Source organism: Thunnus albacares, chromosome 21, assembly GCF_914725855.1.
Source record: "Thunnus albacares chromosome 21, fThuAlb1.1, whole genome shotgun sequence".
NCBI classification, from domain to species: Eukaryota; Metazoa; Chordata; class Actinopteri; order Scombriformes; family Scombridae; genus Thunnus; species Thunnus albacares.
The window spans coordinates 26,878,664-26,896,853 of record NC_058126.1 but is presented as its reverse complement, the minus strand read 5'-3'; the positions used below and the strand labels follow the sequence as shown (position 1 = coordinate 26,896,853).

Here is an 18,190-nt window from a genome sequence, read left to right as displayed (position 1 = left end):
CGTGGGACTCCTGACTGTGCTGCCTCTGTGAAAGACGTTGCCTGTCGACAAGACCGTGTCGTTTATTTCCACTGTTCTGTTGTTTTATGATTTGACAGATGCCAACTGTTCACAGTGCCAGATGATTTGTTTTTATATTTGTTTGTTCTGTGTCTGCTTATGAAAAAAAGGGAAAATTCGGGGAGGGGAGGGGAGGGTGTGGTGGGGGGTTAAGTTTCTTGTGCTTTTCTCTGTGCAGATGAATCATTTTAGGATCATTTCAGCTGGGTTTTAAGTGTTTTGTGATCTCCATCCGCCAGGATTTGGTTCTCTGTATATCTCTGGTGCATTTGTGGTATTGTGCAAACACTTGATAAAAAGACATCAAATGCAGCCCAAAGAAGATTCAACTCATTGCAGATTAGGATCTTTATTCTTCCAAACAAACAGCAGCAACCCACGCACTCCGGCAACACACATTCCTCGAGTCTGATCCTCGACTCCTGCTTATACCTACCATGTCAATGAAAGTAAACAACTTGTTCTTTTCCTTTTTCTTTTTTTTCTTTTTTTTTTTTTTTTGAAGTGCCATTTGAAGTGTGTCATGGATGACTTACAATGACATGCATGGATGTGATGAAAAAATACTGTGAAGACTATTTTTTTATCTCTGAAGAACCCTGCTATATTTAACCAGATTCAGGAACTGAGGTTTCATTGTGCTACCAGGCTGACAACATCATGAACACACACACACACACATGCACACACACACACACACACACACACACACACACACACACACACACACACACACACACACACACACACACACACACACACACACACACACACACATTCTTTTATCTACCTGTACTTCTGATATCCAGTATTCATGCTCTGTGTATCTGGTCTCCAGTAATCTCATTTCAGATCAATGCAGCCCAGTGGTATCGCTCTGTAAGTGCATTCAGTGAAATGTACTCCTTTTACCTTTATGTTCAAATGTTTTAGCTTCTGAGGATATGGAATATTAAACATTCCTAAGCTGACAAATACAGCCATCAGTTGGGGTGATTATTGTTTTATCATTTTATTTCAAGTAGACAGCTCAATAGAATGCTGCTCTGTCAACAGTTCAGCGGCAGGTTTAACACAGGATGCAACTAAGGGACTGCACCGAACCAACAATGTGTTAGGTTGTTTCTCGATACTTTCTGACTTCTCTACCCTATCTGTGGCTCTCAGCCCCAAGCCCATTGATTCCTACTGCAAAAAGCTCACAAATATATAGTTTCAATTTTAAAAATGGCTCAGTTATTTCCTTAATTGCTGATCTCTGTAGTTTTTAACAAATGTTAGGAGGAACAGGAGGAAATGGTGCATTTGCTGGGGACCATTTTCAACGGTGGATTAATCCACATCTGCTGCTATAGTGAGTAGTTGTGGCAGCAGGATGGTGTGTGTGGGATTGAGTCTAAATAAACTATAGTGTGTGTCTTCATGGTAATGTCACCCAGTGCAACAGTGTGGCTCACTGATGTGTTTTTAATAGTTTTTGGACAACAATGGAGCTCGGTGGCACAGAGAAATAAGATGTATCAGGCTTTGATACACACACATTACTTGTTAGTAGATCAATTCATGGTAGCTTTTGGTCTTTTCATGAGATTTCATGACTATAGGAAAAATGAGTGTGTTGAGTGTGTTTACATCCTCACTAGTATCCTGGTTATGATCAGGTTTTTGGAGTATCCTGGTTATGTGTTGCATATGTAAACACCTTTTCCTAGTTTTGAGAAACCTGGATATGCTACCTGGAGTACTCCAATAGAAACCAGGATACTGTTGCATGTAAACACCTGATCCAGGTTTCTGAACTTTCTTTACTGGTATAGAACACAGAGGCCAAGACGCTGAGGAGTCAAGAAACAACTGGACACAGATGATCAGAAACCTGAATACTGTTGGAATCATGTGAACAGGGAGATGAATAACCAGGTTTCTAATGTTCCATGTAAATGTCATATCCAGAAAATGATCAAAACCAGGATAAGACCCAATACAGGGATACTAGTGTACATGTAAATTCACTCAATAATCATTTGAGATTTTATTCAGAGTCAGATTAGAGGTAATTAATAGGAGTATCAAGTCTCCAGACAGAAAACTGTTGCTGTGGAATTACACACTCCGCCATCTTTACCCTTGGTTTGGAAGATTTACTGTGAAATTGGACAGTGCTCTACATGTTGAAGGTAAGTGAAACCTATCAAATGTCAGTCACAGTTAGAGGTAGTCTGTTTACATTCAATGTGTAAAAGGTTTAGGTTTTTATTTGCCAGAAATATCATGCAAAGCAGTCAATCTTAATGCTAGTGCTGACTATCATTCACTAGCTATGCTAATGTTAGCAGTCCTTAAATATCTTTTTCTGTGTATTAACACCCTGTGTGCACGGCATGTGTTTTGGAGTTGGAAAATTTTTAGAATAACTGCTCTTTTCAAATCCGCATTGAAGGGTAGTGGCTTAAAACGTACTAAACAACCTAACAAGTGTGGGGAGAGGGATAAGCTAAAGGTATCACACACACAATTTTGGGAAAAGGAGCAGCTGTAAAACAGTGGATACAGTTTTTTGAGCATCACAACCCCCGTGAAATGACTCGTTTCACTATCAGAATTTGATCCATTTGGTCCAATCACATTTGGAAAGTCTATAAGAGCCGCATGATTGAACTGGTTTATTCCCTTTCAAGTTAGCAGAGGGCTAAACTGGTAGTGAACCGGCTCGGTCTCTGGTGTGCATGCGGTTGGAAGGGGGGGTAAATGAAACACTAGTGTGCTTGCTTTATGGACCGCATAACACCAAAGATCATGTGGAAGCTGTGTGGAAGATCTGGTCATTTTATACTCAAACTTTTTTGGCTTCATGTGCCACATCCACATCCATAGTCTGCACACATTAACCTTTTGAAAAAAGGACGATACTAATGAAATATAACATCAACCTTACAGAGAAAGGGGAAGATGATGTGTTTTATGACACAACAATAGCCCTACATTTCATGAGTGAGGCAATATGTTAAGACTGCTATAATGTGCTAATGTGGGTGTGCCAGAATCTGTCTAATTCAGCTCAGTTGCTGCTGTAAGTTTGCTTCGCTTTAATTAATTACAGCAGCAGGTTGCAATGTAGGGAAAAACATTGGAAAAGAAAATGATTTTCTCATCATATAAACAGAATGTTGGGGCTGGCTCTGTAAATCTGAACACCCCAGCAGTGATAAATGGGCCCTCACACCTCACGTGCGTTGGAGTGAGGGGGAGCCATGCTATCACTACTCGAGGTCAGCTGACACAGCTCTAAATTTTGTGTCATGCCATGTGTCATTTAGGCCCATAGGCAATACTACTACTACATAAATCAAATATTAATGCAGCAAATACATTTACCAGAGGGAAACTGACATGAATATACATAGGCTACACAGTACTGTGCAAAAGTTTTAGGCACTAAAAGTAAAGTGAGAATGCTCACAAAAATTTAATGTAAATCGGATGATTTGTGTCACATAAAGTTGATGTCCTGCTGTTAGTAGGTGGTGCTATGACTAGGGTCAATATTGACATGTTCAGGCCTGGACTCTTATCAAGTATGAGAAATTCAGGGCAGAATGGACAATGTAAAGTCGAGTTACAACAACTTCCTGTTTCGTGTTTCTTGCGTTAGATGTCTTAATTGTACCGAGAAATTTTTGTGCTCATCTGTATGTGATGGGTAACTTTAACTGTTGTTGATGAGGACTCAACACCTTGTAGGCAGCCTGGCATTCTCTGTTTTTGATTTAATGCTCATACATTTGTGTGTTTATAGGCTGTTTTGTTATTTTACCTACCCATGTCCTATTTGTGTTAATACTATAGAACTATAGAATATAGAACTATAAAACTATAACTATAGAATATAGGCTAATACTTTAATACATCACTGTGCAGAGTATACTGTGCCGTGTTTTATTTGGCCGTATTGTATCATGCTGTGATGTTTGGTTTTGATACCCGTGTGGAGGTCTCATGTGGTCATTAACTGATTACTATATATTATATGTGCTGACATAAAGCAAGTAAGCCTACATGCTTGCAGCCATGAATGTTTCTCTGCAACATGAGTCACCATAAGTCCTCAAACGACAGCGTAGCTGTTGCAAGTAGGTCTGAGTTACTTATCCATTAAAAATTCAAACACCCACATTTTGGACACACCGTCCACTATCCATGTATGTACTCTATATGTCCATGCACAATTAGGACAATTATGACTCGTACATCAAAGTAGATTGCATTCAATACAAGATAATCAGACACAAAAAGAGATGTCCATATTCAGCTGTCACTTATGTGCATTCAAGAATTTAGTTAATAAAAGACTTTTTTGTTCATATCAACACACATCTGCCAGAAAAAGGTGGACTGCACCCTCTGGGTTGGGAGTGAGTTGTTGCCCAAAGTGAAGAAGTTCAAGTATCTCAGGGTCTTATTCACGAGTGAGGGTAAGATGGAGCGTGAGGTTGATAAGCGGATCACTGCAGCATCAGCAGTAATGCAGGCATTTTACTGGACCGTTGTGGCAAAGAAAGAGCTGAACCAGAAGACAAAGCTCTCAATTTACCAGTCGATCTATGTTCCAGCCCTCACCTATGGTCACAAGCTTTGGGTTATAACTGAAAGAATGAGATTGTGGATACAAGTGGCCGAAATGAGTTTCCTACGGAGAGTGTCTTGGGTCAGCCATAGAGATAGGATGAGGAGCTCGGACATCCAGAGGTAGCTTGGAGTAGAACCGCTGCTCCTTCACATCAAAAGCAACCAGCTGAGGTGGTTTGGGCACCTGGTTAGGATGCCTCCTGGAATGCCTCCTTCTGGAGGTGTTCTGGGTATGTCCAACTAGTAGGAGACCCCAGGGCAGACCCAGAACACGCTGGGGGGATTACATATCTCTTCTGGCATGGGAACGCCTTGGGATTCCTCATTGCGAAAGTGCTGTGTGGGTGGTACGGTGAACACAGCCTTTAAATTAAGTGTGTCACCGTCTAGAGAAATAAAACTTGTGGCACTGAGTGAAATCACTGACACCTATCCACTGGCCTGTTACATGGTTGGATCAAGCCAGATGGTGACCTTAAAAAGGCATATCATCAGAGTTGGTTTACCACCAAAGTGGTGAGTACATACATGCAATATTTTCAAGTTTGGTTGTGAAGCTATACAAAAAGATATAACATAATGTACATGCTGATTTTTATTTTTTCAAGACATTTGTCTTTGTAGTCTGTCACTCCGGTTACCTGTGTATCATCATGCCTATTTTCTCTCCACATTCTGGGTGTATTTGTACTGCTATGTTAACTCTGAGAGTTTTTGCCTAACATTCTCTGCTGTATGCTGTTTACTCCAGATCCTAAACTGAAGTCAAATATTCTTGAAGGCCTGGTGCAAGAAATAGTTTGGAACAAAGTTTATTTCACCGACAAAGAGTTTAAAACAGTTGGAGAGGCCCTCATTTCAAAGCATCCTTGTCTGACTGAGAAAGGCTCCCTCACTGGATATACTGGATGGAAAACTAGCTTGAAGAATAAACTGGCAATCTACAGCACTACCTGAGAAAGTTTAGGTGTCCTCACATGAGGTCAAGCACAAACCAGAGGGCAAATCAAGCGCTGCAAACCAAGAGGCTCTGAAGTGAACTACTGCCCCTCTTATTCTACTGGAAAATCTGATAAGAGCTTTTAGAGTGAGAGTGGAGCTTCTCTCAGATGTTAAGAAGAACAACAGGGAGGTGTTGAGAATGGAAATGGAAAAGATGTGCATATAGGAGACATGAAGTGGTTCATGACACACCAATGATACGAGTCTCCTAGGGAAGATGGCCAGCATTCTGAAGTGAGCCAGGTATGTGATTTATGAAATTCCACACACTGACATGTTATGAACAAGCTAAAACCAAAGCTGTCTTTATGAAACCTAACTGTTGAGCTTAGTTGCCACATATCTTAACATTTGGCTGCTTGGCAGCTCCCCTCCCAAACTAAATCAATTGTAACCCTGTCCTGAATTCATTCTTTTTTAAAATTGTATTTTGTTACTTGAACGAGCCTCTGATGAGTAGATCAAATCCACTTGAGTGTCATCTGAACGCATGCTTCAGTAGAAGGGATACAACTCAAGGAAATCTGTCCTTTTGTAGGAGTTCAGTAGGTCAGTGCCACAAATTTGCTTAAATTTGATTGCTGACCTAGAAATAGTGCAGAATCCTAAATATTTCTTCGTCATTTACATGACATAACTTCTTGTGTTTTTTGTATGGTGTGTTCTGTGTGGTTTTTTTGCTTTGTACTATTTGTTGTGCTTTCGTATGTTTTGATTGTGGGGGACTACGGATGCAAATTAGCTTTGAGCTAAGTCCATTGCAGTGCATCTTTAATGTTTAAAACTGCACACTCTCCCAATCAATAAATCAAATCAATAATAAAAACAAAAATCAAAATGTTTCTGAATCCCTAAACTTTCTGATTATGTCCAGGTTTATGTGAAATATGAGATATTTTAAATGTGGTCTCAGACTTTTGGACCCTACTGTATATATGCGCACTGAGGGGTTTTTGCCTGATTCTTTTTTTTTTCTGGAAAAGTTTATTATGGAGGGAAGAAAACCCAAAGTTTGTTCAAAACCTCACAGTTTCACAGTTTAGAGTCAATGGTTGTGCAATATTGTTAGACCAAATAGAGATATTTTGTGATGTGTGAAGAAATGTGTTTGTTTGTTTATTGCCACATTTGCTTTCTAAAAAAAAACTGTAGTAAATGTTGTACATAAAAGATTAGGTTTGCTCAAGTATAGGGATGTACAAAATACATTACTTATATAACAGAAATCTGTGTACAAAAATAAGTTTGACATGTAAAATGGATAAACAAAGTATGCCAGAGCTTTATAACTCAGTAGTGTCAGATTTACCTGAGGAGGTTAGGTTGATTTAACACAACACTGTGTGTACTTGTAGTGCACTGTGTCCTACATAAAAAAGTGATGTTGGTTTAACAGATGATAATTGATTATACTTTACATTAAAGAAACACTTTAAATTAATATAAAAAGTCATGTTGGTAAATATATATTCAGTGTTTAGTGTTTTAGAACATGAATACATCATTTAAGACTTGTTTTTTATCTCAAGTGTTGTACTCCACTACACTTCCAGTCTCATCAGAGTATGAACATAATCATCACATGAAATATAAACCACATGAGAATGAAACAAAAGAAAGGTCCCAAATCAGCAGCTGCAGAAGGGAAGCTGCTAATGTGCGTGGCTGCAGGAAGACTTGTCTCCATGAACAGCAAGGTGCCACTCTGCACTCAGCTAACATGAGTCATCTGCAAAACATTCAATTTTCAATTCAATTTTATTTATATAGCACCAAATCACAACAAAAGTCATCTCAGGGCACTTTTCATATAGAGCAGGTCTAGACCGTACTCTTTAATTTACAGAGACCCAACAATTCTTCCATGACCAAGCACTTGGCAACAGCGATAAGGAAAAAGTCCCCTTTAACAGGAAGAAACCTCAAGCAGAACCCAGCTCATGCATTAATGGTAAAAGAATACATACAGATCGAGAAGAGGAGAGAGGAGCTCAGTGCATCAATGGAAGTCCCCCAGCAGTCCAGGCCTATAGCAGCATAACTAAGGGATGGACCAAGGTGAGCTTGGTCAGCCCTAGCTATAAGCTTTATCAAAAAGGAAAGTTTTAAGCCTACTCTTAAACATAGAGAGGGTGTCTGCACCCTGGACTGAATCTGGTAGATGGTTCCACAAGAGAGGAGCCTGATAGCTGAAGGCTCTGCCTCCCAGCAGTTGGTGAACAGAACCAAGAATGTACAACAATGTGATAATGTCTTTGTGGGTTGAGGTTAGTATTATTGTGTCAAGGTTGCATCTTTCTTCATTAGTCACTGATATTATGCACCACCCAGCTAGCATGCTAAGTGCACTGTCTTGAGAATGCCTATTTTGTTGCTGTTTTATAGCATCTTGTTGTCTTCTGTACAGCAACAACAAACTCACTGATGGTTGCAACTCTCCAGAGGAGAATGTCAACAATCAGTACGTTGCTATAGAACGCATTGTGTGTGTGTGTGTGTTGTTTTATACGCAGTGTGTAAGCAGACTCCTTCTGTTTTAATATGTATGTGTGTAGGCTGCAGCCACTGTGGAGTTTATATTGTTTATGCATATCTGTGTTGCCTTGGTGATGCTGCTGTTAATGATCATTAGTGACAGGTTATTTCATTTATGTGGATCGTTGCACTCACTGTTTTGTATTATTTTCTGGTTGATTCTAGTGAGGCTAGAAGAAGCCAGTTGATATTTGCTAAGAGCTGGACTATAGAAAATGGATTTATTGCAGGTTTGGGCATAAGGGCTTGGTGGCGTGATGTTGTTCCACCAGTGTAGGCTGTTGGCATGTTAATGCACCTTATTAAATTAATAAAAATCAAAGGTGCTCTTTAATCTACGGTAAATTACTGTACACACTTCCTGTTGTCCTGCATACAGCTAAAGGGCTATGAGGCACATCATTAACTAACTTAACTTCAGTCCATTGGCTAAAGGTTGAAGTGGACTGTACTCTTTGTTGAAGGATTCCTCAAAAGACACCACTTTATATACCAAATGATATTTTGAGTAATTTCAGATTGAGGGTCTTTAAAAATCCCCAAACACATAAAAATGTGATTTTCCCTGCTCTGAATGTTGAAAATGATGCTATTATACATTCAGGGCAAATTGTGGAAAAAGTAGCAACATTTGCTGTTTGTTAGTCATAAGCATTGATTGTTTATAAATACAGACAATGCGTCTCCACGTCCTAGTTTCTGGGAGCTGCCATCTTGCTTGTGTGATGTCATTTGGAGCCAGAATCTGCACAGTGCACACATGCTTTTTTATATCATCAAATAACTAATTAAAATTAAACTTAACAGAAAAATGAGCATTTAAACAAATGTCAGCGAGATAAGAACTATCTAAAATGACAGACACCATCTTTGGGAAAAATGTATTTGACATGTACTTTGATATTTTAGTTTGGCTCATGTCCCATCCGCTAACATGGAGGGGGCAGGATTTATGACCTATACTGTAGCCAGCCACCAGGGGGCGATCAAGATATTTTAGCTTTACTTTTGGGGAGCTGTCATTTCGTCATATTTATATACAGTCAGTGGTCATAAAAGGCAACTTTGATTACATGTAAATTAGAAACCCCCCAAAACGTCATCTACAAGGATTCAGCCCCCACAAAATACCTGACTGAGACACTGTATCATCTGCCTTCTCTCTGGAGACTTGACAGGCTTGAGTTCCTCACCACACCATCCAGATTCTGATAGCTGGAGCTGAATAACAAGAGGATAACAGGAATAGGCAGTTTGTTGTGACAAAGACATTTCTTTGCTCATGTTGTGGAGCAAACTGGAGATCTTCAAACACACCTGAGAAGTAGGCCAGTGGGATGGGGCTTGACAACTCTTTCATTTGCAGCACTGGGATGTAAGTTGGTACTATTCACTGCTCATCAGCTCCTGATAAGATTATCTGGATGAAAGGATATATTATTTGTGTAACTACAAACCATAAAGAGGTGGGTTTATAACATGATATATAATTAGGGTAAAGGGTCTACTAAAAACTAGGAGTGTGCGTGTTCATGGTAATGAAGGATGTATTTTTCCCTTATCTACGGACAGCCATTGGGTTCCATTTGCTTGAATTAAGTAAAGTAGCAGCAACATTATCTGGTAATGCACTATAAACAGAACATTGTTACTGCATTTTTTATATCCAATGTCAATGTTTTTAAAATCCTCTTTATGCATGGCAACTACATTACGGTTAATATTAGAGAGAGAGTGACTACAAATAATGAAAAAAGCAAATACTAATAGCAGGTTGGCAATAGGACACAAACTTCAGTCTCCTGCATTAAAGTCAGATATGCAGTACATGGGGCAAACATTCATTCAATTCACAAGACTTCATGTAAAAAATGAAACATACTTCAAATTAAGTTGATGCATCCACGTTTATTTTACTATTTCTGTAGCTGACTCCGCTCCTCCACAGGCCATAAGCAAATATAATATATGTCAAATACTGTATAAACAAAGCATCATTTTTATTTTTTTAACATCATTAGTACATTTCAGAATTCATCTCAGAATAGAAGCATAATAACACAATGTTTTCCTCTACACTTTCACAGCACTGTGTGCTTGCAGTTGTGTCTGTGATTGCTGTTAGTGTCCCTCCATGATCTGTTACTTTTATTATTTTTATCTGCGCATCTGGGCATATTGAACAGCATATGACTGCCTGCTGGTTCGCTGACCCTCCTCTATCTCTGACTCATACATCTCTTCCTCTTCATCTTCTTCTTCATCCTCTTCTTCTTCCTCCAGCTCTTCCTCCTCCTCTATGCCTCTCTGGCGTTGCAGGGTGCTGCGAGACTGAAAGTAAAAGGTAAGAACTGTCAGGTTCACTGAAAAATGGAGTTTTGTGACAGGGCTTCACCTTCAATCAGAGCAGTATCTTTCTTCTCCGGAACAAGCACTCTCATTGGCACTGGATATTATCAGGTTTTTGGAGCATCCAGGTTATGTGTTGCACATGTAAACACCTTATCCTAGTTTTGAGAAACCTGGATATGCTACCTGGAGTACTCCAATAGAAACAAGTGGCAACTACCTCAGCTTGAGGCTGAAACCAGTACTGAAGTACCTTAAACTGCCACCGACAGCCACTAGCTGATCCAACTGACTTCCATTCGAAAAGTATCAACTTCTCTCTAGAAATACTGAGTGAGCAATTTTTTGTAACAAGTAATTATGGTCGCACTATTGTCGCAATATTTCACTAAGTTTAATGTTACTTGATTATGATTTCTGCCCTGTTAAAAATTTAGCTGAAGTAACTAATGTTAGCCCAAGTGTGCAGTGATTGGTGACCCAAGATAGTTTTAGCTTGGGTCCGAGGTAGCGGGGCATGTTTCCAGAGTGTGAAAGGCAACACCTCGCACTCCTTATTTGGACGGTCCAAATGGAAAAGATGGCGACCATAAACTGGGAGCTTCAAACCGGCTACAATGAAATACCACCTCACTCATCCAGAATATACAGTCTATGGATAGAAACAAGGATAATGTGGCCTGTAAACACCTGATCCAGGTTTCTCAACATTCCTTGCTGGTAGAGAAATTAATGGCTGAGATGTTCAGGAATCAAGACACAACAGGATGCAGATGATCAAAAACCTGGATACTGTTGGAATCATCTATACAGGCATATGAGTAACCAGATTTCTAATGTTCCATGTAAATGCCATATCCAGAATATGATCAAAACCCGGATAAGAATTGAAACCGGGATACTCGTGTGCATATAAATGACATGAGGACTTACCCTCCTGGCTGTGTCTGGGTACTGGATGTGTTGTTGTCTGAGGTTAGGGTTCGTGGTGGAGGCCAGTGTTGACCTGAAACTTTGTCCTTTGGGGGAGGCCAGAGGAGGACTGGGGTAGCGGTTCGTAAAGGATGCAGAGTGACTGCTCAGAGGAGTTTCCAGGCGCCCAGCCAGAGAGTCAGACATCTTGATCCTTCCACTGAACAGCTGTGGAGGTCAGCAATCATGGAAGTGAGACCTATGACTACAATATCCTCAGGCTGTTAGCCTATCCATATCTTCTCTTTTATTTAATTGTTGGATGCTGAGATCTCTGACTGTTTTCATAATTTACCCTGTGACCAACTGTATAAAACATGTATTTTATTGTTTATCAATAAAATATATCAATCTCATGCCTGTCAGACTGGAAATGGTGGGAAACAGCTAGCATGACTCTGTCCAAAGTTCAAATATACACCTCTAATGGATGGACAATCTGGATTCTGTAGAACTGTTTTAAGAATACAGTTACATCAGTAATCACATATTGTTGTATTATATGTATATTATTGTCATTAGCATAAGCTACCTCCAGATCCCTTTGAGTGTTCATTGCCTCCAGGTTGTGGTATGTGTGTGTATAGACCTCCAGTGCTTTAGCATGGAAGAGCATCTCCACTGTGATGAAGTCTGTGAAAATCATCTGGCAAGGAACAAAGCAATGGTTGCTGTCAGTTCAACACTGACGCTTTAATGCTGAGGAATGTGTGTGTATGTGCGTGTATGTGTTTTTGTGTGTGACTGACTTTGACATCCTCTAGTTTCTGTCTCTGGAAGTCTGTGATGGTTTCCTCCAGTTGTCTGCAACTGCGTTGGGCATTGTTGGAAGCCTTCTGGGCATTTACCTCTGCCTGTCAATCAAAACACATCGACAGCCAACACAGGACACAAAGCTTTACCTCACAGTCTGCTTGTGCTGCTTGAAGGCTCAGTAATGTGATGATATTCAAGAAATTCATGGAAGAATTCACATACCTGAGACTGAGAGATCTTGTTAAGAAAATATTCTAAAGTATAAGTGTGTATAAGTTGGAAACATTTTTAATGTATAATGCCCAAAATATTGTGAAAGTAATATAACTTACACTGTTCCATAAACAGTAAATAACATTCATGCTTTACGATGACTTTTCCATCCCATTTATCATCTCTCCACCCCTCAGATTCATCTGGTGACCCTTAGGAGGGGCCTCGACCCCTTGGTTGGGAGCCACTGGACTAAACTAGCTAACTCTATATAAAGTTGTCCAAACTAGCTACACCTCCAGCAGCTACAACAGCGACTGCTTACAGTAACAGCTTAAATTCTGCTTACACACTGATGAAGTTGGAGTTAGGGTACCTAGCCAATTAATCAGTCAGGCTTTAATCAGCACAACATCATTTGTCAGTGCCTTCCAAACATGTTACAAAGGACTATTTTTAAAACTGCCACAGCCACTGTCATACTTAAGATTTGAATATGTTTAAGCCCAAAAGCTGGTTAACATAGATGAAAGAAACCAGTGTTGACTGTTGATAGGAAACAGGATACAAACATGAGTCACAGGCAAACCACACACCCTGACTCCCTGCGGTTTTGCAGCACCATAACATCACTTAACTTCTACCTTTACTCCGGAGAAATGTCATCATTTATACAACATGACATCACAGCTGCTAGGGTCATGGGGGTATGCAAACCTCTCCACAATATTCAGGTGACAATTCTCAGAGAGGAGGTAAAAGTAAACATACTGTATGTCATTTTAGGCGTTTGATTAAATGACCAATGCTATCTTTTGTCTTGTTGGCCGTTGTTTTGTGTGTTGTGTGTTGTGTAAGGGTACTCTAACCCTAACTCTAACTCAGTGTAATTGATGTTATTACATATGATGTTATTAACAATCTAATAACATCATATGTAATAATATATTACTCACAGGCATCATTCTCTTGCATGCATTATTACTCAACTTTTACCTTTGATACTTTAAGTATATTTTTTCTACTTCTTCTGAACTTCTACCTAAATAAGGCTTTGCATGCAGGACTTTTACTTGTACTTCTACCACAGCATGTATCATTACAGTGTTCCCTCAACCCCTTAACATACAGTTTTCTGCTTTTATTTTCCCTTAAGTGGCTTTAAATTTGGAAAAAAACATCTCATTCCACATTGTCATATATATTCTGTTTCAGTTTGTTTCAGTTCTTCATTGAACCTATGTGATGTTTACACTAAATGACCATGTTTTTATAACTTCATCAAGTGGAAATATTCTAGATGTTTTGGACACATTTTCTCAAAAGTTCAGCCTGATGTGTTTTAAATGATAAATTTTAAATAAAATTCTGTGAGTTTGAACAATGTTTGGCTGCATAGCATGAGTGTGTACTGACCGACCCATTGGTGGTTTGTTGAGTTTTAAACGTTCTCTGATGAATAAAATAATGATAATAAAATAACAAACTTCTTATAAGTATGTGGTGATGGAAAGAGTCAATAGTGAAAAGAGTTTATATGTGAAGGATACAATGCTCTGTCGATCTGCTGGGTTCCTTAGTCGAAGTTTCTCCAGTTTCTGCAGCTCCTTCAGCTCTCTGTTCAGATCAGTGCTGAAATTCTTCAGATCTGTCTGGAATGATAGATATACTGTCAGCTTACACAACACACAAAACACATTCCAGACAAGACAAAAGATAGCATTGGTCATTTAATAAAATTCCCAAAATGATATACAGTATGTTTACTTTCACCTCCTCTCTGAGAATCACCACTTGAATTTTGTGGAGGGGTTTGCCAGGGTGGACAAGCCCCTCCACAATAGTCAAGTGTGTAGTCTGGGGCAAAAGCTCCTGATGGGGTGACCCAAGGCTGGTCCCAGGCAAGGAGCCAGACCAAGAGCAATCCAGAATCCTTACAATGTGGCCCACTGCTAAATAAGACTTGATCTAAGATCCTTTGTTATGGTGCTGAGCAGAAAGCTCTGGTAAAGTTACTATATAATGCAACTTTTATTTTGCACCTGTCTCTCTCTCCCCCTCCATCTCTCTCATTCTTTGTTTCTCTTTGCTATAGTCTCTCTCCCACTTTGTGTGTCTGATAAAACAATGCCACAGATTTTACACCTGCTTTTCCCAGATGCTAGATTTCAGACGCAGTTTCTCTGCTGTAGAGGTCAGTCTGTGGTGATGAATAGGGTGCAACAAATACTTGAATACATTTCAACGTCCTTCTCCCATGTTTTGCACCTTAAAATACACATCAGATGAGATCAAACACGCAATTTTCCACTGTGCCACTTTGCCAGCCCGAAATCTGGATCCTTAAATAAATAAGAACACATCATTTGACTGTTCAGTGCCTTAAAAAGGGTTTACTAAATATCCCCCTTAGAGTCTGCAGTCATGCTAGTGGCTCTGTGAGCTTGTATGTGGGCACAGCACTGATATAAGCTAAATGCTAACATCAGCATGCTAACATGTTCAAACAGACGATGCTAACATTCTGATGTTTAGCGGGTATAATGTTTACCATGTTCACCCTCTTAGTTAAACGTGCTAATATTAAGTATCACCAAACATAGCTGACTAAGTACAGCTGAAGCTGATGGGAATGAAGTATTTGGTCATCAATCAAAGTATTGAACAAATTAGAATGTTGGCCAATGAAAAGTTAAGGAATCACAAAAGTAATTACAGCTCATCCTGAACATGAATGACATGGCAATCAAGCAGTAATTTCATCAAGTGAAATGTTGAGACATCTCACTAAAAAACAAAAATATTAACCTCATGGTGACACAAGAAAAAAAGTCAGTAAGAGACCACGAAGTCAGCAAAAAAAAAAAAAAAAAAAAAAAGTTAAGTTGACCAATATATTACTATTTGATATTTTTAAACTCTGAATCAACATCAACAGCAAAAATCCAATATTCAGTAAATACTCATTATGGTTCATTTAAGAGGGCAAGGACACAACATAGTGTGTTGGAGGCTTTGTTGGTATTTGTACTTGTTTTTTTTAGCCATGTCTGTGTGTGTTTAGTAAGAAGAACATATCTGTCCAAACTCACCCTTTTATTTTTGACAATGTCTCCATAGGCTTTTAGAGGAACAACGACTCTTGTCTCCAGTCTCTCCACCTGCAACAACAAAGTGACAGCCACCAAATTTGAAGATACAGTTCATTTATGCATGGATAACTGCAGTGTCCCTAACCTGAGCCTGCCTGTAGTCCTGCACCATGGCCAGGTCTTCAGCCAGGTTTTTCAGGCCGACCTGGAGCTCAGGGTCCTCTGTGCTGGAGAAGTCAAACAGCTGAGCCACCAGCAGGTCGGCCTTGTCTCTGAGCTTGGCTGTCTTCCTGGTGTAGGAAGCCAGCAGGGAGCAAATCTTCCCCAGGTGCTTCTCAGCATGTTTCACTGTCTGCTCCATGCTCTTCACCTGGACGTCTCTACAAAGCAAGAGGAAACAGGATATGGGCGCACTTGGTGGTAGCTTTATAGCTTGTCAGGAATATTGTTGCCAAAGCTACAGAGCACAGGACTTCTTATTGTCCTCAATGTGAAGAAGCCTCAATGAAATATAAAATCCTACCTGGAGAAGAGGCTGTTCATGTTATGTCGTCTCCTCCACAGCTCCCCTGCTCTGTTGTTGTTTGCCTCGGCTGCTTTTCACCTGCACCAGGTAACAGAGAGCCGTTGCCATGGAAGCACCAACAACAGATGGGTGTAATACCTATGTTGGAAGTGTAAGTGATGCTGTTAGCCACACAGTGGCAGCAGAGTATCAGTACAGCATCTATTGATTTCCTGGAGCACTTATGCTCTGAGTCATTCTGTTTCTCCCTTCACAAGAATATAATTATTGCATTAAGTTATGCATTAAAAAAGCTACAAAGGAAAAGCAGTCTGTCAACCATGTCGCTTCATTCTTCATATTATGTACACAACAGATGTGACGAGCTATGTGTTTTAATAACAAAAAGCAAACTTACATTAAAATCACTATGTGTAGAATATTTATGTGAATATAGAATCTTATATTATATTATCTTATATTAGTTGTCAAAGTGTCCCCCACCTCCAACATTTTCATCATTTTCTCACCAATTTCTAAGTATTTACCTATTTAAGGGCTGGTTAGCATTTTATTGTCACCCAACATTTGTAATGTTTTCACCATCATTTCCATCTATATATAAATTATGTATCAGAGCAAAAGGAGTGCACCAGAAACAGGCATTTGGCAGGAAGCAATATAGACAAAAATTCTAAGTATTTCCTTGGAGAAGTAAGTTATTATGCATATTATGCACAAGAAATACAACAGAGTGACTCACAGAAATGGAGGACACTTCAGTGCTGAAATTGTCGATAATCACCATAAATCTATCTTTGTCTCTTGGGTATGACACTCTCTCCATCTGTGGGCTTGAAATATAGATGTGAAAGGTTTGCATCTCCCTCACTGAGGGACAACAGCAGCTGTGGTTAGCTTGGTAATGGTAGTAAGTTGGTTACTAAGGAATTCAGATGTGACCTACTGTCATGGCAGAAAAAGATGTATCGTCGGGCCCCAATACATGACTATATATTACTAAGTTGCAAAGCAGCAGGGCTTTGAGGAGGCCAACAGCAAGACACACATGTTGTGTATTTAGGCTTATGTGAATATGTGAAAATGAGTTTCCACATTTGGACTCCATTGTAATTTAAGCCACAAAAAATGATATCCATTTATCAGGAAACAACAAACTTTATGTGTTTTCTTATAGTTCTAAGTTGAACAGTTGTTTACAGCACAAGGTCAGCTAACACAATACACATACACAACTATCACCTGCTTTACTGCCAGATATCAAACTAACTCAAGTTAGTTGAGTGCATGCATGTTATCAACATAGCAATACCTCCCCCTGGTGCCATACTGTTACTGGTACAACTAGAAAATAAAATGTACAAAGAACTAGTTTTACAGTTGAATCGAGAAAATGAATGACTAATTGCTTCACACATATTAAGCTATTACATATTTACACTTGTATATATCCTGACCATGAGTGTGATGTATGATTTTACCTTGTAATGATCAGTCAAGTGCAGTCCAGTGTAATCTCTAGTGTAATCAGTGAATGCTAACAGGTGTAATCAGCCAGGCTGCAATGGACTGATACCATTGATGATATGCGGTGGGAACAGTTGAATAATACTTATTAACAATTTTAATGTTTCATATTAGGCCAGAGTCGATACAGAATCAAATTTATGATTCTTTAAGATTAAAATCGTTTAAATATGAAGCTGAGGTATTGTAAGTGCATTTATTCCTAATGTAACTGAATGAATGTTTCATATTGAGACACTTTATTATTCAACGCAAGAGATATGAACATCTATGATGATTTTTTTTTTATTTTTATTTTTTTACAGTTTTTAGTCAGAAACTAAGTATAAAATCGCTAAAATGAAGTTACTGCCATCAATGTCTGTCACATATGGTTCTGAGCCACAAAAATTACATTAAATTAAAGGTAATTCTTACTTATTCAGCCAAGTTAGTCCCAATGAGACATAACTGCATCTTTTTTCTCCTTACCTTCAAGTCTCATTGGGACTAACTTTGCTGAATAAAGTAAGAATCCCGTAATTTAAAATCA

The 18,190-nt window shown here is 39.2% G+C and overlaps 1 protein-coding gene and 1 long non-coding RNA gene across 2 annotated transcripts; one reads left to right on the top strand and one right to left on the bottom strand.

Annotated features, from left to right (window-relative positions):
• The first annotated feature begins 2,103 nt into the window (after window positions 1-2,103).
• Window positions 2,104-15,843, top strand: LOC122972119. The gene is made up of 5 exons (XR_006399640.1): window positions 2,104-2,237; window positions 9,402-9,598; window positions 10,507-10,567; window positions 11,608-11,736; window positions 15,634-15,843. It is a non-coding gene; the product is annotated as an uncharacterized LOC122972119 (long non-coding RNA).
• On the bottom strand, window positions 10,130-16,499 carry LOC122972118 (CBY1-interacting BAR domain-containing protein 2-like). The gene is made up of 9 exons (XM_044338890.1): window positions 16,129-16,499; window positions 15,751-15,985; window positions 15,606-15,674; window positions 14,064-14,165; window positions 12,523-12,528; window positions 12,294-12,398; window positions 12,077-12,190; window positions 11,506-11,712; window positions 10,130-10,554 (listed from the first exon to the last, which is right to left on the bottom strand). Exons 1-9 carry the CDS (start codon window positions 16,146-16,148, stop codon window positions 10,381-10,383), a joined length of 1,032 nt encoding a protein of 343 aa, XP_044194825.1. The 5' UTR covers window positions 16,149-16,499; the 3' UTR covers window positions 10,130-10,380.
• Between the last annotated feature and the right edge of the window lie 1,691 nt (window positions 16,500-18,190).